General features: G+C 43.4%; 11 protein-coding genes across 11 annotated transcripts in view; 7 read left to right on the top strand and 4 right to left on the bottom strand.

Moving 5' to 3' along the window:
* Positions 1–116: 116 nt before the first annotated feature.
* L199_005893 (uncharacterized protein) lies at positions 117–2,470 on the top strand (the record flags this gene model as incomplete). The annotated part of the gene is made up of 2 exons (XM_064891595.1): positions 117–416; positions 527–2,470. 2 exons carry the CDS (start codon positions 117–119, stop codon positions 2,468–2,470), a joined length of 2,244 nt encoding a protein of 747 aa, XP_064747667.1.
* A 469-nt stretch (positions 2,471–2,939) lies between these two features.
* Positions 2,940–4,498, bottom strand: L199_005892 (S-methyl-5'-thioadenosine phosphorylase; the record flags this gene model as incomplete). Its single annotated transcript, XM_064891594.1, has 6 exons — positions 2,940–2,999; positions 3,215–3,434; positions 3,593–3,704; positions 3,775–4,220; positions 4,329–4,386; positions 4,465–4,498. 6 exons carry the CDS (start codon positions 4,496–4,498, stop codon positions 2,940–2,942), a joined length of 930 nt encoding a protein of 309 aa, XP_064747666.1.
* A 788-nt stretch (positions 4,499–5,286) lies between these two features.
* Positions 5,287–5,689, top strand: L199_005891 (uncharacterized protein; the record flags this gene model as incomplete). Its single annotated transcript, XM_064891593.1, has 2 exons — positions 5,287–5,443; positions 5,505–5,689. 2 exons carry the CDS (start codon positions 5,287–5,289, stop codon positions 5,687–5,689), a joined length of 342 nt encoding a protein of 113 aa, XP_064747665.1.
* Positions 5,690–5,865: 176 nt separating this feature from the next.
* L199_005890 (ATP-dependent RNA helicase DBP8) lies at positions 5,866–8,122 on the bottom strand (the record flags this gene model as incomplete). Its single annotated transcript, XM_064891592.1, has 6 exons — positions 5,866–5,961; positions 6,069–6,741; positions 6,812–7,002; positions 7,074–7,287; positions 7,344–7,467; positions 7,522–8,122. 6 exons carry the CDS (start codon positions 8,120–8,122, stop codon positions 5,866–5,868), a joined length of 1,899 nt encoding a protein of 632 aa, XP_064747664.1.
* Positions 8,123–8,488: 366 nt separating this feature from the next.
* L199_005889 (uncharacterized protein) lies at positions 8,489–10,744 on the top strand (the record flags this gene model as incomplete). The annotated part of the gene is made up of 3 exons (XM_064891591.1): positions 8,489–8,739; positions 8,809–10,249; positions 10,340–10,744. 3 exons carry the CDS (start codon positions 8,489–8,491, stop codon positions 10,742–10,744), a joined length of 2,097 nt encoding a protein of 698 aa, XP_064747663.1.
* Positions 10,745–11,019: 275 nt separating this feature from the next.
* Positions 11,020–12,644, bottom strand: L199_005888 (uncharacterized protein; the record flags this gene model as incomplete). The annotated part of the gene is made up of 2 exons (XM_064891590.1): positions 11,020–11,880; positions 12,018–12,644. 2 exons carry the CDS (start codon positions 12,642–12,644, stop codon positions 11,020–11,022), a joined length of 1,488 nt encoding a protein of 495 aa, XP_064747662.1.
* Positions 12,645–13,190: 546 nt separating this feature from the next.
* L199_005887 (uncharacterized protein) lies at positions 13,191–14,388 on the top strand (the record flags this gene model as incomplete). Its single annotated transcript, XM_064891589.1, has 2 exons — positions 13,191–13,622; positions 13,696–14,388. The coding sequence occupies 2 exons, from the start codon at positions 13,191–13,193 to the stop codon at positions 14,386–14,388; spliced, it is 1,125 nt and encodes a 374-aa protein (XP_064747661.1).
* A 470-nt stretch (positions 14,389–14,858) lies between these two features.
* L199_005886 (uncharacterized protein) lies at positions 14,859–16,521 on the top strand (the record flags this gene model as incomplete). The annotated part of the gene is made up of 2 exons (XM_064891588.1): positions 14,859–15,725; positions 15,793–16,521. The coding sequence occupies 2 exons, from the start codon at positions 14,859–14,861 to the stop codon at positions 16,519–16,521; spliced, it is 1,596 nt and encodes a 531-aa protein (XP_064747660.1).
* A 2,207-nt stretch (positions 16,522–18,728) lies between these two features.
* On the top strand, positions 18,729–20,483 carry L199_005885 (uncharacterized protein; the record flags this gene model as incomplete). The annotated part of the gene is made up of 10 exons (XM_064891587.1): positions 18,729–18,771; positions 18,864–18,996; positions 19,061–19,129; positions 19,230–19,442; positions 19,508–19,600; positions 19,667–19,800; positions 19,868–19,949; positions 20,055–20,244; positions 20,310–20,365; positions 20,438–20,483. The coding sequence occupies 10 exons, from the start codon at positions 18,729–18,731 to the stop codon at positions 20,481–20,483; spliced, it is 1,059 nt and encodes a 352-aa protein (XP_064747659.1).
* Positions 20,484–21,037: 554 nt separating this feature from the next.
* Positions 21,038–22,909, top strand: L199_005884 (uncharacterized protein; the record flags this gene model as incomplete). The annotated part of the gene is made up of 5 exons (XM_064891586.1): positions 21,038–21,710; positions 21,879–22,010; positions 22,124–22,597; positions 22,665–22,687; positions 22,787–22,909. The coding sequence occupies 5 exons, from the start codon at positions 21,038–21,040 to the stop codon at positions 22,907–22,909; spliced, it is 1,425 nt and encodes a 474-aa protein (XP_064747658.1).
* A 510-nt stretch (positions 22,910–23,419) lies between these two features.
* The window catches only part of L199_005883 (uncharacterized protein), a gene marked incomplete at both ends in the record, with an annotated part of 2,428 nt that continues 1,998 nt past the window's right edge, over positions 23,420–23,849 (bottom strand). The window contains 3 exons of the mRNA XM_064891585.1: positions 23,420–23,592; positions 23,703–23,714; positions 23,777–23,849. The exon at positions 23,777–23,849 is cut by the window's right edge and continues 105 nt beyond it. Of these exons, the coding sequence (XP_064747657.1) occupies positions 23,420–23,592; positions 23,703–23,714; positions 23,777–23,849 (258 nt within the window). The remainder of the gene's footprint in view (positions 23,593–23,702; positions 23,715–23,776) is intronic.

Genomic DNA, 23,849 nt, shown 5'->3' with positions numbered 1-23,849 from the left:
ATGCCATTGCATCCATCCACCAGCACCGAACCTAGCTTGAACCAATCTTCCTGCCTATCTCGACACTCTCAAACCTCATCGTGCACATCGATAGATATCTTGCACAACTACATACCATGTCACTATCATCAGCTACCACGCTGATATCGCCCACATCCGTCAAAACAACTGCCCCTTCCACCTCAGCTGCAGGCGGGGGTAGCTCTCACGCAACCAATCGTAGACCATCTGTACATGCCAAACGACGACCTTCGACGCACGCTGCTCATTCCCATGGACATGGACATGGTCATCATGCGCATACGGGCAATAGGAGATCTAGCGAGGGTGAACATGGACGTAGGGCGTTGGCGGCGGGTTTGGCGATGCATGCGTTGGATACGACTGATGCGCTGGTGAAGAAAAAGAAAGAAAAGGTGAGTGATATGCGAGTGCAACCTGATATAGCTTTTACTGTCCTATCATTGTTTTTCCAAAACCGATAAACTGAGATGTCAGTTCTGACACTCTTGTTTTTGATATACAGCGCCCACTACCCAAAAATTCCCGCTCAGATACCCATCTCCCCCGTTTATCTCGAACTACCTCAATCACCTCCACTACATCTCACGATTCCCACGGGACAACGACCTCCAAATCTACTCGACCCAAAGCGAGGAGAGGATCTACGAGGAGATCCGAAGAGTCCGTGCAGGTGTTGAGAGAGAATGGGGAGGATGGAGACGAAGTTGACGAAGCTGAAGAAGGATGGGAATCAGGTGAAGATCAATTAGAAATATCACCTGAGAAATCCAAGAAGGGGAAATCCAGAAATAAGGAAACACAAGCTCAAACTGCAAGTTCAAATATGAGAAGAACAGTCAGTGATACTTCTGCAGAACCTCAACAGCAACAGCAGCGTCAGACAGTCTCACATGGTAAAGGAGTCCTGAATGGAGATTTGAGGGAATCACCTTCAGAAGCTCCCCATCCACCTGCTCTCACTCAACGAACAACTGGATTTGCAGGTGCAATCCAACCTCCTGATCCACAAGTAGCAGCAGAATTACCCGTCCAAGATCCACATCCGATAGTGACTCCTCATCCGATCAGACGGAACACCTCGGCTAAGTCGCTAGTAGGTCCAATCAGTATGGAGCCCACCACGTCGTCGGATTCTAGGAGATACCCTTCTTCAGACAGAGAGGGCGGGAGGGGTGCATCGAAAGATAGATCAAAATCAGCTAGACCTGAAGTATCGAGTAGACTTAGATCAACAGAGGGTAGTGGACTTCCTCAAGCGAACGATGCGGAGGCCATCTCCACTTCACCTTCGTACCCTTTCCCTCAGATGCCTTCTTCCAACGCTCAAGGACCTGATCACAATGAGGCTCAACAAGATCAACCAGAGTCTCAACGTCAAAGGAATGCCTCTCAGCCACAATCACAACCTCAAGGATCGACACGATCACGTCAAGCTTCTCAGCAACACCCACAACTCCGACATCGCTATTCCAACAGTTCCCTACGATCTATCCAATCCCTCAGAGCACCACCTCATCCACTAAATTCACCGACGGGATACAGAACTCATGCAACTACCGCTACATCCCGACCTGGAAGTATGTTCGGTTCACCTACAAAGGACGATAAGCGACAGAGGGTCCCGTCGATGCATCAGCCTCCTGTGCCTCAACCTCAGATAAGCTACGAGATGGCCAAAGGACGCGGATGGGATGGACCCATCCCTGAGGAAAGTACACCTAGATCGGGCAAAATTCAAAACCAAAGTCAGAGTCAATCGCATTCGAGAAAAGATAGTATATCATCTCAAAAATCGATTCGGTCGATATTCGCTCCTTTAGCTACACCGGCAACAGCGACTCTATCCTCCCCTGCGCGATCGACATCTGGTACAGGGGGAAGAAGGAAGACCGCACTGGAAGCTGCTAGTTTAGCATCTCGTATGCCATCTACAACCGATCCTACGTTATACCACAACTCGTTGGGACACGCGAACATACCCGAAACGGTTTATTTGATATCTCGTTTCTTACCCAACACGAAAAAGGCTACTAGACCCAGGTGGGAGATGAACATGAGAGATCCAGATATTCAACAAGATTTGAATGAAGGAAAGTTGAAAGTAGGGTTGACAAATGGAGATTATAGAGAATCACATGAAAGTTTAGTCAAAACGTTGAAAGAATTAGGTAAAGATGGTGATAGCAGCCAACAGAATCGAAATGTAACAGGAGGAGGAGGGATCGGACGACCAGGAACTATGAATAGAAGTTATTCATCTTCTGCTTTCCCACTTGGAGTAGGACCCGGTGGACTCGGAGGGGATGGAGTAGATGGATTGAGTATGAGGTTGAAAGATGGTTTGACGATTAAGAAAGGTGGTTTCGCTGGGAAGACACCGTTCGAATTGAGTGTTCAGAGATGTCTCGCTCAGAGACCTGGTGGTACTGCTGGGATTGGATTTTAATGTGGGTGTGGGGTGTGTGTATAGGAGGTTTTTCAATGAAATGCGGCTTGAGAAGGTTGAATATTTGGATGAACAAGATTGTATTGAAATACCGTTGTATAACTTTTGAGAATTGAATGAATGATCTGATCCAGAGCAACGAATATGGAAGAACGATTTGGCCTGGTACGTCTGGGGATTGAGGTAAAGGAATCCTGTTCATGGGTTAGTTGACAAGGGCCGCAAGGGGTAACAACTGTTTGTGAAATGCGTCGCATGGATTGTTAGGGAGCAGTAGGAGCAATTCTCGTGATAAAAGTGTCTATCTTATCCGCGTCCATGACGTCTCACTATATGTGATGATCTACTTTATCAAATCTATACATTATTTACTCTATGATATGACAATCTACCGCAATTTATTCGTTGATTTTATATACCCAGCTCTGTATTTCCCTTTTTGTACTATTCTTTGCGAGTGAATTGACTTCTAATCGGAGAAGTAAGGCAAAATGTAGGCAAACTTCTTTCGAGCAGCTTCAGGTTGTGACTGGATCAGATGAGACTCATACGCGTCAGCACCAGTTTTGTTAAAGTTTCGTTTCAGGTCCTATAACAGGGGAAGGTAGATAACAAGCATTAATGGGATGAGTATGAGTATTGTTGAATAATATATAGATAATTGGTCGATACCAGTTGAAGAAAAGGGTGGGAGGGAGTAACGAGATTCAGGAATTATGTATATGAAAAGAAATGACAACTCACCTCAACACGAGTGATGCAAGCGTATTTCATCGATCCTTTGATCTCGTTCAACACCTTGCCTTCAGCAACTACATCATGGACGTCTTGTAATAAGCCTGCAGCGACTGCTCGAGAGTTACCGGCGTTGGTGTGAAGGGTTTTGATGACTTCTTCGACTGTCACGGGAGCTTCACCGACTCTCCAGGCGTCGAAATCGGTAGAAGTACAGATAAGGGTGTAGCTGTGGGAGGAGGTACGTCAGTATAGGTAACATAGTGAATCGTCATCATGCTGACTGTGAAAGTTTCATTTAATGGTCCAAATTCGTTGACCTGGCATGGCCAGATGAAAAGGAGGAAGATACAGTGTGCAGATGAGTAAAGAAGTCACAACACTCACTCAAGTTCACATTCCCTAGCTAATTTCGCTTCAGGGATGACAGACATGTTGATGATATCACCACCCCATTGTCTGTACATCAATGATTCTGCTCGAGTGGAAAAAGCGGGACCTATCACGATTTCGAGGCTTATGAGCCATACGTCCACGAGGGATAACAATTGAAATCCCAGTCGACTCACCTTCCATACATACAACGGTCTTCCCGGTATGCACCTTGACATCACCCTCCTGTTCACTCAAGATCTTCTGTACTTTCGGAGCGACGAATTCGCTCAATTTCTTTGAAAACGGTTCACCGAACATTGAGTGGACGACCACACCCTCTCCTCTGAAGTAGGTATCTTCCCTTATACCCTTTGTTCTATCTATGATTTGATCGGGGATGATGAAATGTCCAGGAGCGATTTCTTCCCTTAATGAACCGACAGCTGAGAAAGCGATGATGGCCTCACATCCGATATGCTTCAATGCTGCTATGTTCGCTCGTGCCGGTACCTCGGATGGAGTGATGGTGTGATGAGCACCGTGTCGGGATATGAATGCGATGAGATCACCTGAAGGAAGTGAGGAGATGGTGATGGGTGAAGAAGGTTTACCCCAAGGTGTGGTGATGTCGAGTTTTTTACTGCAAGTTGCGATGAGATAGGTCAATTCTCGGTATGGTCAAAACGATTTCATGTGATAGGCTGCAGATCGCAATGACTGAAGAAATTTCAAGGACGAGGGTACTCACACTACAGTCAGATTATCAAGGTGGTACAAACCTGAACCACCAATACATCCGACAAGGACTGAAGGTAGACAAACAACGAAAAGTCAGCTATTGTATTTCGGATACTCAATGGGCCCTACTCGTATTTTTGACCCACCTTTCTCGTTAGCTTCCAATTGACCGAACGACATTCTGGTATATCTCGATGTGATGTGAGGTAAATGTAAACGACGAACGAGAGAAGTAAGCATATGAAGTGGAAGAGAGGGTATAAATAGGAATGAAAAAAAGTTGATCGATAAACTGGATGGCAGTTGAAATGTCGTGCTGGGCGAGTGCCTGGATTCGATTGTGTTATGACCGAAGGACATCTCATCGCACTTTGCAACACACGTTCATGCATCCTGCTTCTCCCTGTTGAGAGATCTGTGGATCAACCTCAAGTGTATGTCTATCCAACAATGTCATGGAATCACAATACCTTCGTTCAAGCCAGCGCTAAAGCAAGCAGTTTCATTGATCGAAACACTGCAACCAGCCCCGTAAGCACCTCGATGAGCGATGGGTACAAGCTTTACGGATGCAGACGTGAATGGATGAGTAGAGGTGCACTGCAATCAGTCCTTCCTTTGATACAATATGATCACCGAAACCGATAATCCAGCAAACCGAACAAAGGGATTGATCATTCATACCATCCATGATCGAAAGTGATAGTGCTTAGCTCCATATGTTGATAAAGGAAGTTTTTCTATCTCCATGAATATGAGAGTTTAGCTGATTTTGTGGAAGACGAGGAAGAATAGATTATGAAAGAGCATTTATTGATCATTTGGAGCCTTAACTAAATGTCATCTCAATTACTCATTCACGGGTAATCAACTCGATTCGACCTCAGTTGTATCGCCAGGTTGAATTTCCTAACATATTGAAGCAGCGACAAGCTATCCGTAGTGATCACCGATATATTTAAGATACCATGGCTCCATCCCAGACACCTTATGCCGTCACTCCTGCCCAGTCCCACCTTTATTCAGACCAGACAGTCCTCTCAAATGCCATTGCACAGCTGATTGACGAGATGAACGAAGATCTCACCAGACGAGCAAGGATATATGATCTAGGAATTTTGTCGAGTACGTGTATTCTGTATATCACCGTATAATGAATGAGCTTTGCTGACATGTGCGGGTGTAGTTGGAATAGCAATCGGGCTGATACTTTACTCTTTGATACATGATTTGATCATATATACTCGAGAACCCGATTCAACGGCCCAAATAACGGACTCTAAGGATCAGGATGAGAAGAGTGAAGTTCAGTGTATATATAGGGCGAGGCGAAGTAGGAAAGAGAGGCAAGAGGCAGATGAGAAGGTTTGAAATTTTTCCCAAGACCTTGTTATGGGAATCGCAGAGAAGATATGTATCTATGGAAAGGTTCACAATCATTGGTGACGGATGTGTGTATGCATATACAAAGGCTCAATAGCAATTATCGCAAAACTGATCCTGATGTGACCATGTCCAGAAAGATGTTCTCACAACGATCTTCCATTTCAGTTAGCGTTCGACGCTGCATCTCTCTTCATCCTTTTCACAGCCTTGGCTTTATTGATAGCCTGTCTTTCACCGAATCCTGAATCGTGCATTTCCTAGACATACCAATCCATCATCAGTCATCTTTATCCAGACTAGCACGATCTGCGTATCGGGTAGGAGTGCGTAGGGAGGAGATGAAAGGTATATTTGAACAACTCACCATTGTAGCCATGCGTCTAGCCAGGGCAACTTTATTCATACTTTCCAAGACCTTATCTTCAGGCAACGACAACTCTTGTAGTTTCACTTGAACATCATCTTCAATCATCTTGACCAACTCTACATCTCGTTCGGTAATCACCGTAATGGCCACACCACCTCTTCCTGCTCTTGCGGTTCTTCCTACTCGGTGTACATAATCATCTGACCTTCTTGGACAATCCCAATTGACCACCATAGCCACTTCGGGTATATCCAAACCTCTAGACCCTACGTCCGTCGTCACTAACACCTTGACTTCCTGGGCGCGGAATCGGGCTAGGGAGAGTAGTCTCTGAGGTTGGGTAAGGTGAGAATGTAGAGCCACGGAAGGTATTTCTAACTGGTTGAGAAGTAGATGTAACAAGTGTGCTGTAGCACATCGTTGAGTGAATATGATTGTCGAAGGTATATTTTCATTCTCATCTTCATCATCCATGATTTTCACATGTTTACTCTTTTTACCCTTCTTACGTTTCTGATCTGAATCTTGAGTGTCCTTCTTCTTTGGATCAACACGTAGAGCAATATCAATATCTTCAGGTGGATGTTGAAGGAGGTAAAGTAAATAGGGATCACGTATTTGTGAAGGGATAAACAAGTATTTCTGCTTTAGTCGAGATACCGTTAAAGTACTGCACATACACAAACATGATATCAGACACCTTCCCCCGCATATGTTCACTGGGTTAGATGATGGCTTACTCTGATTCCACTCGATATACGAAAGGTTTCTCTTTCCCTGGTGGAGGAGGTTTATTGGCCAATTCCATTATCGCTTCGCTGACCGTTGCGGTGAACAGGCAAGTCTGACGTTTGGGCGGTATCTGAGAGAATAGGTATGCTAACTCTGGTGCGAAAGTCGGTGTGAGGAGCCTATCCGCTTCATCAAGTACCTTTGTGAGTTAGGTTGGGTACGATGTAAGCTGAAAGCCCTTCTAAGAAGAAAAAGCAACAACCAGCTCACCAAAGTTCTCACTCTACTCAATTTCCCTTGACTCATACCATCACTTCTCAACAAATCACATAATCGTCCAGGAGTAGCTACGATGATATGCGGACGAGCTTCGAGTTGCTGTGCTTGAGTCATCATGTCCATACCTCCTACTATGGTAGCCGTGGTGAGTCCAAGGGGTTTACCGATGACCAAGAATTGTTCGGACAATTGATACGCAAGTTCTCTAGCCATTGACATTAGCATCGATCCCATCACATATTCTAGGGTCATGCTACTCACCTTGTTGGAGTCAAGACAACGGCCCATACACCGAATGGATCTCTTGCTATCCTCTCTACTATCGGTAAAGCGAATGCCATTGTTTTACCACTACCTGTCTTAGCACCTCCAATACAGTCCCTCCCTGCCCGACAGTGTCAGCTTGAGACCCAATACGATGCGTGTCCAGTGAGCTCACCTGAGAGTATAGGTCCGACACAAGCCGCCTGAATCTCCGTTGGCTTACGAATATTTATCGATCCCAACGCTGTGATGAGGGGCTGGGATAAACCGAGAGATGCAAAAGTGGTATCTGAAGAAGGTTTAGGATTGGCTGTGAAAGCTGCTGAGGGATCTACTGTGCTCTTCTGCGGGGCCTTGTGACCGTTGATAGCTGCCGAAGTTCTGGAAGAGAGGTTTATACGTGATGTGGAAGCGGTATTACTGGGTTGTATAGGTAGATCTTCATCACTTCCTCCTTCGTCTCCATCATCTTCCAAGTCACGACTACGTTTCAGCCCTCTTTTCGAGTTGATATCGGTATTACTCGATGATGCTTCACTTCCTTCATCTTCGCTGTTGTCCGCTTCTACCTCATCCTCGAAGTCCTCTTCCGAATCAGCATCGGACCCCTCATCTTCGTCCTCATCTTCGTCGTCTTCATCAGAGACAACCTCCTTCGCCTTTCCTTTCTGAGCAGCCATCATAGCTTTCAAGACTTCATTCTGGTCCAATATAAGTCCTGTGGCTTCATGATCGCCATTCAGTCTCTTGCTTGTAGTCTTCTTCGTGGCTGTCATCTTGGGATCTCTTATATAGATGAGGTATAGAGGTGTTTCATAGATATATGGTGAATCTATTTTACATTTTGTTTTTGTTTTTGCCGCCTGATGCACCTAAAAATCTTCGAATATGAATGTGGGGCACCGAATGACGGGTGATACCCCAAATTGATCCCGTTGGCATGATTCATGATCCCGGCTTTCGGTTACTGGTCTTGTGAACGAGCAAAGTGTTTTTCAGTGACGTTGACGTCGACTGAGATGATGACGATGATCAATTCATATTTGTAAACAGAAGAAGAGATTCTTTAGTTCATTCTCTCGCACATCCCCACAATATCCCGAATATGAAGGTCAATATAATATAGATTCCAAATACCCATCATGGCACCCGCAGCATCGATACCACAGGCGGGATCGTCTGATCCACCCCAACCGGTGATCCTCCAATCATCAGATCTGATTGCATCTCTTCCTGCTCCCTTTCTTCGTCTGCTCGTCCTATTCGCTCGACCGATATCCTTCTTTAGATCATTGCTGGAAGTACTTCTATGGAGGAGCGGGAGGAGAGTACAGAGCTGGATGGTAGTGGGTGCTTGGTGGGCATTATGTCTTGGATCAAGCCATGCGTTTAGGTAAGCCAGAACAGAACCTTCGTCTTTCTAATCTTCTCTCTTGAAAGACTAAAATGTGTTTTGTTGTAGGTATCTCCTCCCGGTATTATTATTCATACCTTTCATACCTCTATCCTCTCTCCGACTGAAATCGCCTTCCAAACAAGGAGTAAAGAACACTTCAGTCGAACCTTCAACCTCTGAAACCCTTCTTACAACATTATCAGATATCAATGCTATATACGCACTCCTCCCTCCATCTCCCTTGCCTCAAGCTACCGCAGCATATGATCGCTTCCGTCAACTGGGTCCTATACGCTTATTCCGCGGTCTGTTAGTTATCTGGATAACGTGGATCATCTTAGGTCAAATAATAGGATTTTCTACATTGTTAGGTATAATAGGATCGATATTCTTGTTATTACCCTCACCACCTTTATCTCATCTTATCAACTTACTTTCGAAATCACTATTCGTTCGAAGATCCCTAGCATTGGCATTTCTATTTACTTTTGGGTCACCGCCCGAATCGTCTTATCGATTCTCCCTATCGCATTTCTCACCTTTAGGATGGTTCAAATCCAAATGGACAACATCTAGAAGACCTTCTTTGGCTTTCTCTTTCAGACCTAAGATGTCAACATCAAAGATCCCACCGGGATCAGCTATAGATGATTCTCCTGAAATTGAAGGCGATGATAAGGAGAAGAAAGTCGAACAGCCTATATACTTCAGATTTGAATTACATGAGAATCAAAGATGGTGGATGGGATTAGATTGGACTTCGGCATTGTTACCTCAAGAAAGACCTTCATGGTGCGATAATCACTTACAACCCGTTTCGCCCCCTCAATCATTCACCCTACCACCTCCCTCTTCTATCGTCATTCCTAACCCTACGGAGGGTGATCCGAAAGGGAAAGTGTTAAGAACATCAAGTTGGAAATGGTTAGATGATGATTGGACGATAGTGAAACAAGGTCCAGGTATATCTTCGACTCTGAATAGCGCACCTTCACCTACTATCCCACAACATGACGATCATGGATTTAGTGTCCCTTCCCAAGGTCAAAATCAAGACGGTAAATCATCAAGCGGAAGTAGACCTACATCTTTTGTATCTACCTCACCACCTAAACCGGGATTAGAGGAAACACTATCACCAGGGGCGAGAGCACAATCTATCGCCGAACAAGCGTTTACGAAAGGTCTCGAAAGACTCAAAGCTCGTACGGCATCTGTGGCTTTATCTTCTGGTACCACTGCAGCACTCGCGCAAAGTACCAGCGCAAATCCCAGCTCACCGAGAAAAACTTCCGATACCTCCAATCTCAACTTCAGACAGAGAACAATGTCTCAGACGAGTGATGATTCGCATCATACGGATATTGATCCACATGGAAATGTCAATCTCCAGATGTCCCTACCTGGTGAGGTGATTGTGGAGAAAGACGATGCAACGGATAATGATGGGTGGGTGTATGGGGATAACAAATGGGAGAATATGGGTCCGAAAGGGGGTTTAGGCAAGGTAAGTTCGGTCTCACGTTTTATGAACATTATAGCAAAGGCAGAAATCGGATAATGCTGATTGTATTTTTGTATTCTTTGGCTGATATAGTTTACGAGAAGACGACGATGGACACGTCGAGCGATATTGATCGAAACGGTCATCAAACTGAAGTCTACTGACGAGGACGAACCGACCATAATCGTACCTCCCTCTGGGACAAATACGCCCATGGCTGGAGAACCAACAGGAACAGCGACAGTTACGACGACACCTATGAAATCTAAGCCTGCACCAGCAGTAGCGGTGATACCTGCTAAATCGAATGAAGCTGGTAATTCAGTCGGTATGAATAGAGTAGGCTCAAAAGATTCGAAGAAGAGCGATAAGAATACTACAGGTACACAAGAGGTGCCTGCCGCTGTGACTGCCACTGGGATCACGAGTGGGACGGCAAGTAGGGATGATGTATTGAGATCCAGGTTGAAGAAAGCTATGGGATCGGTTGGGGCTTAGACTTTTAGTAAGATACTGTGACTGTTGAGTTGGTGTCATTGGCGTGAAATAGTATAGTGAGTCATGTATGTCATGTCATGTCCTATTATGGTTTCTTGATGTACTATAGGCAGTACACCGTATTGTCATTTGCTCCATTTGATCGAAAGCTGGCAGTCGCAAGAATACTTCACATATCAAGTATAAAATACATGTCTCACAAGTATAACTCATAACCCAATTCAATAAAGATGAAATACCTGGATTTGGTAAATTAGTATACTCGTTCATACGAATTATCTCCTGACTCTCTTATTTGTATGATTATCTCCATCCTCACTCTTCTCAAAGATGTCACTTTCCACAGCATATAGATCTTCATAAGTGATGAGCTTCCTCTTGTTCGTCTTACGATCTGAATACCGACCATTATCATCTCCCAACCTTGCTTCATTGATGATTCGTCGTATCTCATCCGCACTGATCCTCTTCATATCCTTCCGATCTTCATGATCATCGTATTCCACTATGCCATGCTGGTACCATCCTAGATTTTCACCGGTCCTATTCCTTGTAATCTTCGAATGGACAGGACAATCATCCAGCGTCCAGAAATTCCTAGCGAAAAGCAAAGCCTGCCTTTTCGCCCATCCTTTAAACCCTTCACCGTCCCTCGCCCTTCTTCTTCTACTGTGATAGTGATTCTCGTCAATCTGATCATCGGACCTGATCGTATAGAGCAAAATTGTAAGTATGATCCATCTCTGGGTCATCCTCTTGGTCGAAATCTTAATGATCTCCAATACCCTTTCTAAAGAATCGAGTATGTGATGGTCACAGGTATGGACAAGTATCCAAAGTACATCTGGTGGTCTGATCAATTCCATCCTCCTCCCTCTTCCTTCCAGTCCTTCGCCCTCGAGAAGGGAGTAGGTATCATCATAGATTCTCAAGAGTATCGTCAAACATCTTGAGATAGCTTCGTCAAGTAATGAAGGATCATGTACCCATTCGAATGATTTTCTTGTACCGATTACAAAAGATAATTCGGCCAATGCGGAGAAGAATTGAGGAGAAGGCGAGAATAAGCCACATAGACGAGAAGGACAGCGAACGATTGATGTATACGAGGGAGAGGAGACTAGGAGTGATATGAACTGTAGCGTCGAAAACCCAAGGTATCAACAAAATAGTCAATCAGCATTGCTCTACTCTTTGTGTTGTGATTTACTGTGGGCTGTGGCTTTATACAGTACATAAAACTAAGAGTATAAAGTGCCACCTTCAAACTTACTCGCTTCATATATCCTATTTGATCTTTCAAATCAACGATTTCACTCTGAAGATCATTACCGCGTCCTATCAGAGTATCATCCGAGGAGTGACACTGTCTGTCGTGATGGAACTTTGGTGGGATTTGGCTGGGAAACGAGGATTTCCACTGACTTATATAATCTTGCTTATCAGCTGGAAAAAACACTTCTCTTCCTTTCGCATATTTCTCTTGTGACTGCGTAGTACATCGTAAATTATCTTCGCCTGGGGCTTCGCTAGGTTTGAAGATTTCAAATTGGGATCCTACTGATGAGATATTGTCTTTGGAATTGGTATGGCTGTCAGGCGGTTTCCAACTGTCTATTTTTCTGATACCTAATGATTTTATCGATTGTGTGTGCGGTTTCTCAGTGACATCCGATTCGGAACACGATTTCTCTGAAGATCGACTTGAGGGACAAGCTGTGAAAGATATTTCTTGTAATGCTTTTGAGGTAAGCGGAAGGCGTATGGCTGGTTCCACCAAATCGAAATGAGATCTGAGGGATATACTTGATCTTTCACTTTGAAATTCAGAGTCATAACGTGTCTGATGAGATATAGGGGATTGAGGTTGTTGGAGTCTTTCCCCAGATCGATATGACATCTTCAGTGCCATCTTTGTGTTTCGAGGTCTCGCGTGATACTGAACAAGAGAAGAAGAACGACGAGTTATAGTACAAGATGCATGCTTGATATAGAGATCCGAATCAAGAGATGTGATACTCCTACGGGTAATGCAGATATGTGGTGTAAGTGTATGTGTGCTTGATGCGACTGTAGATAATCGATCAACATGTCTCACTAATCCTCTAAATTACAGTATCGCTGACCAAAACTAAACTATCACTGATTTGTTAGTTTTGGCCTTTCTCTTCCTTCTTGTTCATACTGAAGCTAGAAGAGCGTACAGTAAATCTTCATATCTCTACTTTCACGTTTGCCTGTACGTTTCTACCACTTCTCAGATCGAAATCAAAAATAGCCATCATTAACTTTATGTCATGCTGAGCTGACGAGAGGTGGGTGATTCACCATCGTATTCCTTCTTCAACCTTCAGCATTGGCCATTTTTTCTGTTTACCATATGGTACTATCAGCTTGATCCTCTACAACGTTCTGTTTCTCTCGCTTCGATATACTCAACACAAAGATGATGATTCCATTGGACCCGCCTAAGGCATTCTACGACCTCTTCGAGCCATTCCCTTCTATCCCATCTCCTATTCCATCAACCCCCTCCAAACTTGGCACAATCCCTCGAGGTCTCTTTTCCCCCACGACTTCACAGTTGTTGTTCCATATCGGTCCACCTATTACACCTACAAATCCCCTTCCCAAACGACCAGTCACAAGTAAACGAGCTGCCAGGAAACCAGTTGAAGAATGTCAAAGAAGTCATACTCCTTCGTCTAGCGTCCTCGTCGACTCCTCGTCTAATAGACCTACAGAACAGAAAGACTTGAAGAAGAACTTACGAGAAGATCCGTGGGCACCTAGAAAGATGGCTGAGGTGGAGAAAGAAGTTGTAGACATTGAAGATACTATTCGAGAGGTATTGGACATTTCTCTGACTGACCGATCAGTGAGTGATCATCGGCTGAAACATCGATTACGAAGAGGGACAGCTAATCAGAGATACTCTATAATCATCGCAGGGATCGACCTTACGAGTCCAGGCTACCTCGCACAACTTACAGATCACCAGATCCCTATCCAAATTATGTACATTCGCACCTTCACCTCTATTCCACACCGCTCTGAGAGAAATCGCTTTGGACGTAGGTATGAAAGATCATTATCCATGGTATAACTACACCATTAGCTTGAACGATGTCTTCACCAAAGCTCTCGACATGCTCTTGAAGTCTTATGATGATGGTCACCATGTCTCGAGGAACTACCATCGAAATATGAATGATCAGGAACTCATGGTGAAGTATACTCCACCTGATATACTTTGGGTTTTAGTACAAACTGCAGATCAACCCATTTTAGATAGCCTTTATCGAACAATCAAAAAGGGGTTAGATAGAGCTAGTAACACGGAAAGGGGTATAGTTTTGATACTTTTGTTGAAGAAGGTACAAGAAACTAGATGGAGGAAATTTAAAGGTTGGAAATCTTTTGCTGAATCTCTAGGATTGATGTACGCTCAGAATGGATGTGTGATAGATGATGGTATGGGTATACCCAAGGTTAGTGCGGATGATGTCAGATTGGTCATCGGGGTGGGAGGGTATAGGAAGAGGCGAAGAGAGGATGATGACTTGGAAATGGACGAGGAGAGAAGTAGGAATAAAAGGAAAAAGTTAGGAAGTCAATGGAATGCAGTCTCTTTCGGGATATGATCAGTTATTCTTCTGATCTCACCCGTTTGCCTTTTGTTATATCTGTTCAGTTTGTGGTAGAACGACGGAGAGGAGTAAACGTAGGAATGTATATAACACCTTCTTCGCCACGAATGAGATAAATTCATCCCGACTTTTCTTCTTTTCGCTATTGTATATTTGTCTTAGTCAAAGTTTGTAGCATTGTTTTCTTTTTCCTTTTTTTTTCGATTGTCAATAATGTGTATAGGTGAAAGATTGTATGTACAAGGTCCATGTCCAGTAGTAGATCTCATCAGCATCATAGTGTCAGCTTGACGCACAGAGCGCCATACCAGAGTCTATCAATCAAACCACGGGTGTGATTTACACACAACATCTTGATTCCGCTTGTCATCTTATACTCTCCCAGTCAATCTCACGGTCAATGTACATATCAGACTCTACTTTACTCACATCTCGACACACTTCACTGTCAATATTCTGCTCACATGTCACCCGAACCACCTTCTGGATTCATATTCAAGCCATACCCCGCACCCATCCTCAAGGAATCCTCACCACTAAATCCTAATCCCAATTCCACATCAAACTCTGGCACATCAGTAGAAGCCTTTTTCAAAACTACTTTCGATTCCCTCAGACCCCCAATCATCTCGCTCGATACCTTTCCCCCAACAATGATCCAAGCTTTTCCTGTACCTAACATTAGTATCATACCACCTTCTCCACCTGCTGTTCCCCCTGACCCTTCTTCGGCATTACCTTCCAATGTTCCTAGTCCATTCATGAGACGATGGTTATATACCCAACAATCAGATTACGATTATGATGATGAAATACCCCCTCCTCCACCCGCATCACAGGATCAGTCAGGTGGAGAGAACGATTCGTTGGTCAGACATTTACAGAGGGTTCGACCGGTCGATCATCCAGAAAACCTACTATCGGACGATTTTGCCACTGAAAGAACTCACGGAGTTTCTGGATCGAGACGGGGTGAGAATATGGACCGGACGAGTTCGCTCGATGTGTACGAGAGGATTGGTTTACCGTCTCAAAGGTCTATTTCAGCACAACCTAGGATGGGAACTCATTTCCTCAAAACTGGATCTGTTCCTAGAGAACATCATGACATCAGCTCGAATTCAAGAGATCAATCTCAAGCGGCATCCCCAAGTACTGCACGGTCAACCCCTTCGATCACTACAGGTTCTTCTACTCCCGAATGGCGACCAACCAGGCAAGAGGAGGTTATCGAGGGTATACTAGCCGAGAGAGAGTACTTGAAATCAGTACTTGACCAGTCCCTTTCTGAGAATCAGAAATTGAAGCGAAGATGGGATAAGCTCAACGAGGTGAGTAAAGTCGTTCGGCGGTTCTCTTGTAGGACTGTAGATTGATTAAGCTTTGGTATTCACATAGTACGCCGACTATATGACATGTTCAATCGATTATCACGAACTGTCCCTATCTCTTCTCTCCTTATGCGCATGTCATCCCGACCCTTCACCAATGGGAATTTTCGGCCCATTTGACGGTCCAGCAGAATTCAAACAGGCCATATTCGACCTCGCCTCATCAGTCGGTTCGCCATACCCCAAAATGGATTCTTTAGGAAGCGATATAGTATTCAAAGAGATTTTCTCACGGGCATTACAACTTTTATTGTTCGATTACAATCAACAACCTCACGAACCTTCAAGTGAGGATGATCTACAATGGTATACTCCCCCCGACGTACTTTGGCTATTCCTCCATACAGCTCATGATATGCTGTTAAGTCATTTAAGGGAGATTATAAGAGCGATGAAGTATTCATGCAAGAATAGTATCAGTGTTAGATCGATAGTTCTGGAACTGATGCTGGATAGGATTGGCGAGGATGAATTGGAAAAGAGGAAGAGAGAAGAAGGTATATGGAGCATGTGGAGTGTGAGACAGAGAGTGAATTTTGAAGATAATGGTAGGAAGTTGATGAATCATGAGTCGACTTGTATAGACAGGAAAGGAAAGGGAAAAGGAAGAGACGAGAATGAGGGTGGTGAGGATATGTGGGATGATGTGACTAGAGTATCATGGGAGGAGATTCATAGAACCATTATGGTATTGAAGAACGAGGGAGAAGGGGACGAAGATGATGAAGTGTTTTGATAATTGAAGTAGTATGTTTGATAATTGAAGTAGTATATTCTCGGGTAAGGTGAGGACAGTGATTTGTAACAGTTATATATTGTGACTTTTGTTATCCTCGCGTAGTGGTGTCCTATTATCGATATGCATAATCAGCGTTATCTGTCAATCATTCCACCGTGTTGTGCGATGAGTAATTGCGATGTCTAGCTTGTTGATGAGTTCCGCGAATTTTTGGGGGATGCCAACGATATCTATCGAAGCGTGAATCTAACGACGGTCGACTGTGTATGACAAGCATGCAAATGATTTGAACATGATGAACCGTTCGAAAACGTTTCAATGTTTTTGAATACACACATACAGTAGACTTGTTAACCCAATCCGGCTACCCAAGACACGGACCCGGAGTATATCCGGTCTAACCCGATTTATCCCATTTCTTATTGTTCCCAGTTGCCCAGAAGATGACCCTGCGTTTCAGCCTAAGCCTCTCTCATCTTTTTGACCCTTTCGCCCTATTGGACCTCGTACCTCGGTGTCCGTTGATCCGTTGATGGGAAGATGGATATGAGACATGAGGCATCTGTGCTGTGGTCATAGTTTCTATTGTTTGACACCAGCAGTCTTACATGAGGGTAAGAGGCTTCTTACATCGTCTTGATGTATTTGAACAGATGGCTTTCCTCCCAATACCATTGGAGGGAAATGTTTTGTTACAGCAAAGAAATAAAAGCTTAATCCTCTAAATACCCTGAAAATGGTACCTTTTGTCGGATTACACCAACTCAAATCTGCACCTGCACCTGAAGTAAGCGGCGGTGAGGACATCCGTCCGTTTGCATGGTACGGTACGGTGGTGACTTCATGTAGATCATCGGATTCCAAGGAAACCCATAGCTCACTTACAACTCTTATTGTTCTCTTTGATTTCAAACACGAAAAAGTTTTTGTAAAGAGTAATGTTCGACTATATCATCATCACCATTGACAGTCTCTGAATAACGTGAATGATCTCGAACGTATTCATATTACATATCCAACTGCGATTTTGTCAGTGTCATCAATACAAAGAGACAACGACGAACATCTCTCCTTCATTCAAGGTGAAACGAAAACAAAGCATTGCGCACTGTACCCGTCGAACCCCTTTTGCGTTTCATCAAAATCCACTAAACGGTCCTAGCTCTGGTAATTCCCATTGTGTACAACATCAACCTACAGACACTGCACAATACAGACACATGATTGTTTGGTACCGAGGGCGTAACAAGGACAAACCACGATTAGTTCGGTTGAGTTATATAGATCCTTGACAACCATCATACACCGCACACAGTTACGTAGGGCTCAAGCGCATCAATCTATACCATACAAATTACAGGATATATCAATCAACTCTCCCTCTCTTCCAACTCTACCTCAAGAAAGTACCCTACCCTACCATACCAAGAAAGACTTCACCTGATCATCCACCAGCCCATCAATTAATCAATCCATCAGACATCTGATACCTGACACCCCAGTACCTAGTACCTCGTAACTTGTGACTGGTTCCTACCTCCAGGGCTTCACCAGGACAGAGGAATCGTCCAGCACAGTCCCTCATAGAAGAGAAGTGACATAGGAAGTAACAGTATCAGAGACCAGAGGTCAGACTTATCGGCGCCTGAAGATCAATCCGCACATACCCTCATACACACAATCAACCGTTGGATGGAAAAGACGAACGGATACAGTGATTGATCTTACACCGAGTGAGTGTTAGGTGAAAGGCAATCTGCGTTACTTCAGTATAAAGCAGCCCTTTGATTGTCCCCTTTCATCATCCACACCTTAATTACTTCTACTTTCTCTTTCTCATACACTGTTTTGCCTCATTTCACTTTATCACACACCCGCTTCAAACGGATTCCATACCGTAGTACGCCTCATATCGTAGGTTTACATGCTCCGTGCGGTGATCTCGGTTTGATCATACAGTAGTGGTGAAATATACATAAAACCGTACTATGCTGACATATGACATTCCTCCTCCTCATTTTAGTTCAATTCCTATAACATTATAACTGGCACAGTCTTTTATTGTTCTCAACTTATCCCATCAATCGAATCGTATCGTCATTCCTTATAATCGGCAACCTATCATATCACCTCAATATATATATATATTTACACATTCACTATCAACCAATCCCACCCTATAGAAATAGAATATTCAGATCAAGATGGGTTGTACTCAATCGACAGAAGATGCAGCTGCCAAAGTTCGTAAGTGTTACATCTCCACCTACTTACACGCTGAATTTTCGCTTGTAATTCATGTGATAATTCGTTGACTTGCTTTTGATGATGACACGTAGGAAGCGCCGAGATCGACGAGCAGCTCAAGAGGGATCGTGCCAACCTCCGAAATGAGATTAAAATGCTGTTGCTAGGTGCGGGTGAATCGGGTAAATCAACGGTCTTGAAGCAGATGAGATTGATTTATAACAAGTGAGCTGGACCGATCATTCGATCTTCCACCGAAGAGGATTGAATACTGATGATGAATGATCAGACCATACGACGTAGAAGAGAGAGATAGTTATAGGGAGATTGTTTATTCCAATACTGTTCAATCGATGAGGTGCGTTTAATCGTTCTTTATCATCTGTATTGCCACCGGGGAATTCATCATCTGGCAAGAGAGATATCGAAGCTAACTGTGATTGTGTTCTAACCCGTAGAGTACTCCTTGAGGGAGTAGCATTGATGGAGATTCCTGTCAACCCATCCAACCAATCTCGTTGGGATGTGATCATGGCTGCTCCAGCGCAGATTGAGGGGGATATCTTCCCTCCTAAATTGGCTGATGCGGTGGCGGGACTATGGAGAGACCAAGGTGTTCAACAGGCTTTTGAAAGAAGGAATGAATTGCAATTGAATGATTCTGCGCCTTAGTGAGTCAATTCACCACCCTAGATGAAAATGCGATGTTGACATAGCTACTTGCGGTCTGGTTTAGCTACTTTGACGCTATATCGCGAATCAGTCAACAGGATTATATGCCCACGGACCAAGATATCCTACGAGCGAGAGTCAAGACAACGGGTATCACGTATGTTTTACTTACACTTCCTTCCGATGACCTATACTGATGATGTTTGATGTTGTTGTAAAACAGTGAAACTCATTTCAAGATTGGTGAACTCACTTACAAACTGTTTGATGTCGGTGGTCAACGGTCCGAAAGACGAAAATGGCTGAACATTTTCGATTCAGTCACTGCTTTGGTATTCTTGATTGCTATTTCAGAATGTAAGCTCGTTTCATAAAGCGAAGTAAATACAAAGAAGCTTATTGGTGAATATCTCTATAACGATAGACGACCAGAAATTATACGAAGATGAGACTGTGAATCGTATGCAAGAAGCTATGACGTTGTTTGAATCAGTTGCCAATTCAAGGTATGTTGGCTCTCCTTTCGCTGGATCCAGACGGTTAGCACTGAGTCCGGGTTGGAGAGAGAGAGAATGAACAATGACTGATATGATCTACTGTGCAATGTATAGATGGTTCACCAAGACATCCATCATATTATTCTTAAACAAAATCGATCTCTTCCGAGCCAAATTGTCTGTATCACCTTTACAAAATACTTTCCCCGAATATCGAGGTGGAGCAAACTACGATGCTGCCTGTGCTTTCCTGTTGGAGAAGTTTGTGGGGTTGAATAAGAACCCTTCGAAATCTATTTATGCGGTGAGTGTACCCCAAATAGTTTATGAGAATCAGGTGCTGATGATGATTTTGATGGTGGGGAATAGCACTATACAGACGCAACCGATACTAAAGCTTTATCATTCGTTATCTCAGCTATCAAGTGAGTTTTTATTCATTTATCCTGCTTACAGGGTTTGATGAGTAATGGCTAATATGAGATGGACATACGTAGTGATGTGATAATTCAAGTCAATCTACGAGATTGTGGTTTATTATAGATCAGATAGGACAAGAACACTTTGTTTTGGTTTCTTCCATCTTCCATATTCACGTCATATCATGTTATACTCCTGTCATGTGAAATTCTTCATATCCATTACCTCAGTTCTTCCGGCTTAGATTTATTTTTATCCTGTTCTTGTAACTATAATAATACAGGTATGATTGATCCATATGTACCAAACTTGCATCAGATATTTCTGTTTATTCGATGATTCCTTGCCTTGAGATGCTAGTTGAGGATGGAAAGAATACTATGTTTGCTTTTGGGGGAGATGTTGCTTGAACGTTATCGACTCACCAGATTTCATACATCGACTGGCAGAGATCTATACATACATAAACGTCTGGAAATGTACTTACTTTGCCGTAGTAGTCTCAAGATCTCAAGATAATCTGTTGAGGAAGGTAATTTGATATCTCCGTCGGAAATGATTTGCAACGTAAAAAGATCGTCATCGATCGCATCTCCCTCTTCGTCTCCTGTCTTTGTCGATCGTTTCGACGATAGAAGTGAAAAGTAGTCAAATTTATCGATACATGCTCATCAAAGATGCTTAGAGCATTAGGGCTGCTGGGTCAATGTGAATACGAATATAGGAGGTATCATCTAGATCTCCTCATTGAACTCTTGCTACATCAAAGCTCACAACCCCAACTGGAATCGGAATCAGACGAAGAAGGGTCATCAGTGACCAATTCGATACCTACTTCATCTTCAAGTTCAAGCCGTGTCTCGCCGATCTCGACATACGGTGATATAGAGGAATCGAAAGCTATACATAACAAATCACCGTATTTCAGTAAAGCGGACAATATGATCACTAGGAGTCAGAGACACCCACCGACTGGCTCACAGCGGATTCTCACTCCTCCTTCTACACCAATTATCTCAACTCGATCTAACAAACGCAAAGGAAAGGGAAAAGTAACGGATACAATTGGAAGAAAGGACAATGAAGATGGGGTTAGACCACCTACACCGGATAGTATACCCAGTAAGAAGCGTAAGAGAGCACAGAAGGAAGTGAGGGTGGAGATCCCTTCAAGAGTGGAGGTGGAGCTAAAGACATCGAAGCGAAAGAAGAAGAATAAGAAAGAGAAAGATGAGACGGACTTGAAAGGTACTGCCAAATTAGATAATGTGAAGAATACGGCGGAGGAGGTGGTAGTTGAGTCTGAAAGAGGGGTGGTAGAGCATATTGGGAAAATTCATCTGATACAAGGTGAGTTAAATAGAGTGATCGATCGTGATCATGATCGTGATCATCATTTGGGAAAAAGAGCATTTACACAAGTGATACACTCTTTTCCAAATCTTCATTGTCTCACTTGATCATTTTCAATCTTTCAATCAAACCTGAATTATCGAGCTGATAACTTTGATCTCTTAGAGAAACTACGATACAACCCTTGGAAGATGTTAATCGCTACATCGCTATTAAACAAAACTTCCGGTCGGGCTGTTAAACCCATCCTCGAAGAATTGCTGGGAAGGCATCCCACCCCGCAGGGCCTGGCTGAAGGTGAGTCCGATGGAAGTATCCGTCAGAAACAAACGCGACGTCACATCGTAGTGATGATGATTATTATGAATGAGAGGTACTAACTCTTCTCTGCTCATTCTGATATAACTCAGCTTCCATTCCCGATTTAGCTCAACTACTCTACCCCTTGGGACTATACAATCAACGTGCCTCATCGCTTGTAAGGTTCTCAAGACAATACCTTGATTTGGGATGGCCATTATTTCCTACCACCTCCACACCGATATATACAGAGGATATACCGCCGTTGAACAAAAGTAATACCAAAATAGGACGAGATACCAAGTTGATTGATAATTCAGATTTAGACCTGGATGTAAAAGTGTTTCATGGATCGGGGATATACGCTTCAGATAGTTTCCGTATATTCAGTCAATTCCATTGTGGACAGGGTGCTCCATCACAAGAATCTAAATGGTTGGGTAAAGTCGAGAGAGCAAAGGATAGGATGAGGAACGAAGGAGGATGGAATGGGAGTGTGGATATGTTGAGTGATTATTTAAGTGATGAAGATGACGATGAGAATGAGCCAGAGGAAGAAGAATGGAGAAAAGTGATACCACTTGGTCAGTACTACTGTCCTCTTCATATAATACTCGAGGTAGATTGCTGATTTAGCTGTGTGATGAGTAGATAAAGAATTGAGGAGATACCTTGTAAGTCCAATGGACCTTACATACACCTCCTTGGCACTAGTATGCAACATTCTGGAATAAGAGTGAGAAAAGCTGACTTACTATTTTACTAATACGTAGATTTGGAGATGGGGTATAGAAGGTATAGTCTACGATATACATTCCGGACCTAGGATTGTCAAACAAAGAGATAAGCGGAGACTGGAATATCTATTGAAGGAGAACGACCTGGAAGATTCTTGAGTGTCCATGATGCCACGGAAGATGTTGGCGGGCTTTATGATTGTATCAATATAGTGGGTCTTGGGCTTTCGTGAGTGTGGTCGCGAACCTATCTGTCGTTGGATATAACATACATAATTTTGACATGATATTATGATATAATAGGAATAGACCTCAATGATAGTCTTGTTGTACAGTATACTACACACTACATTACGACATCATATGAATAAATGCTGGATGAATGAATTGATATCCCTACAACCAATAATACTCTCTCACACAGTTGGAACATAGACATGACACGAAACGACTTTGTGGGATGTTACGATATGCACTACAAATTCAAAATATAAACAAAATGGTGCTGTGATCGACAGATGTGGGAACTTGATATCTCACAAAAACTGTTTCGATTTTCGAAGGAAGAATGAAAGATGCAAAATCATGTGTTGGGTTGTGCATCTATTCTTCTTTTCTCACTTTCTCAAGAGCTTTATCTTGAATATGTGTGAGTACGTGGTAGCGATCTTAGCTAAAGTTAGGGGACATTCCGAAACATCTCTCGAACATCCCCAAAAGCTTGTTCAGTACGAGTTGATCATCTTCATCTGCTGGAGTGGGGTTACTGTGAGTATCGCACACGAAATATGGTTGATGGTACGTCTTGCGTGTGATAGTTTGAGCCAGGATGGAAATGGCGCCTTCTTATGGTAAAGTCAGTATCGGATGGTAAGTAAAATCGAGCGATAAAAGTAAGTAATTGGAGGTCGAATATCAGTATTTCTTAATACGGTTAGTAAAGGAGGCTAACCTGATGCGATATCTACAGCAATGAAGGAGCCTTGTCAGGGATGATACCATGTCTCGATTAATTTGTTCACTCACGGAACAAATCCCAATAAGCTGGACTACCTTTTCCACTCAGCTTGCTCATGATTGACATGAGCGCGTAGAAAGG

Source organism: Kwoniella botswanensis, chromosome 1 (assembly GCF_036426115.1).
Source record: "Kwoniella botswanensis chromosome 1, complete sequence".
NCBI lineage: Eukaryota > Fungi > Basidiomycota > Tremellomycetes > Tremellales > Cryptococcaceae > Kwoniella > Kwoniella botswanensis.
The sequence above is the reverse complement of the archived record's forward strand: the minus strand, read 5'-3'. Positions and strand labels throughout refer to the sequence as shown.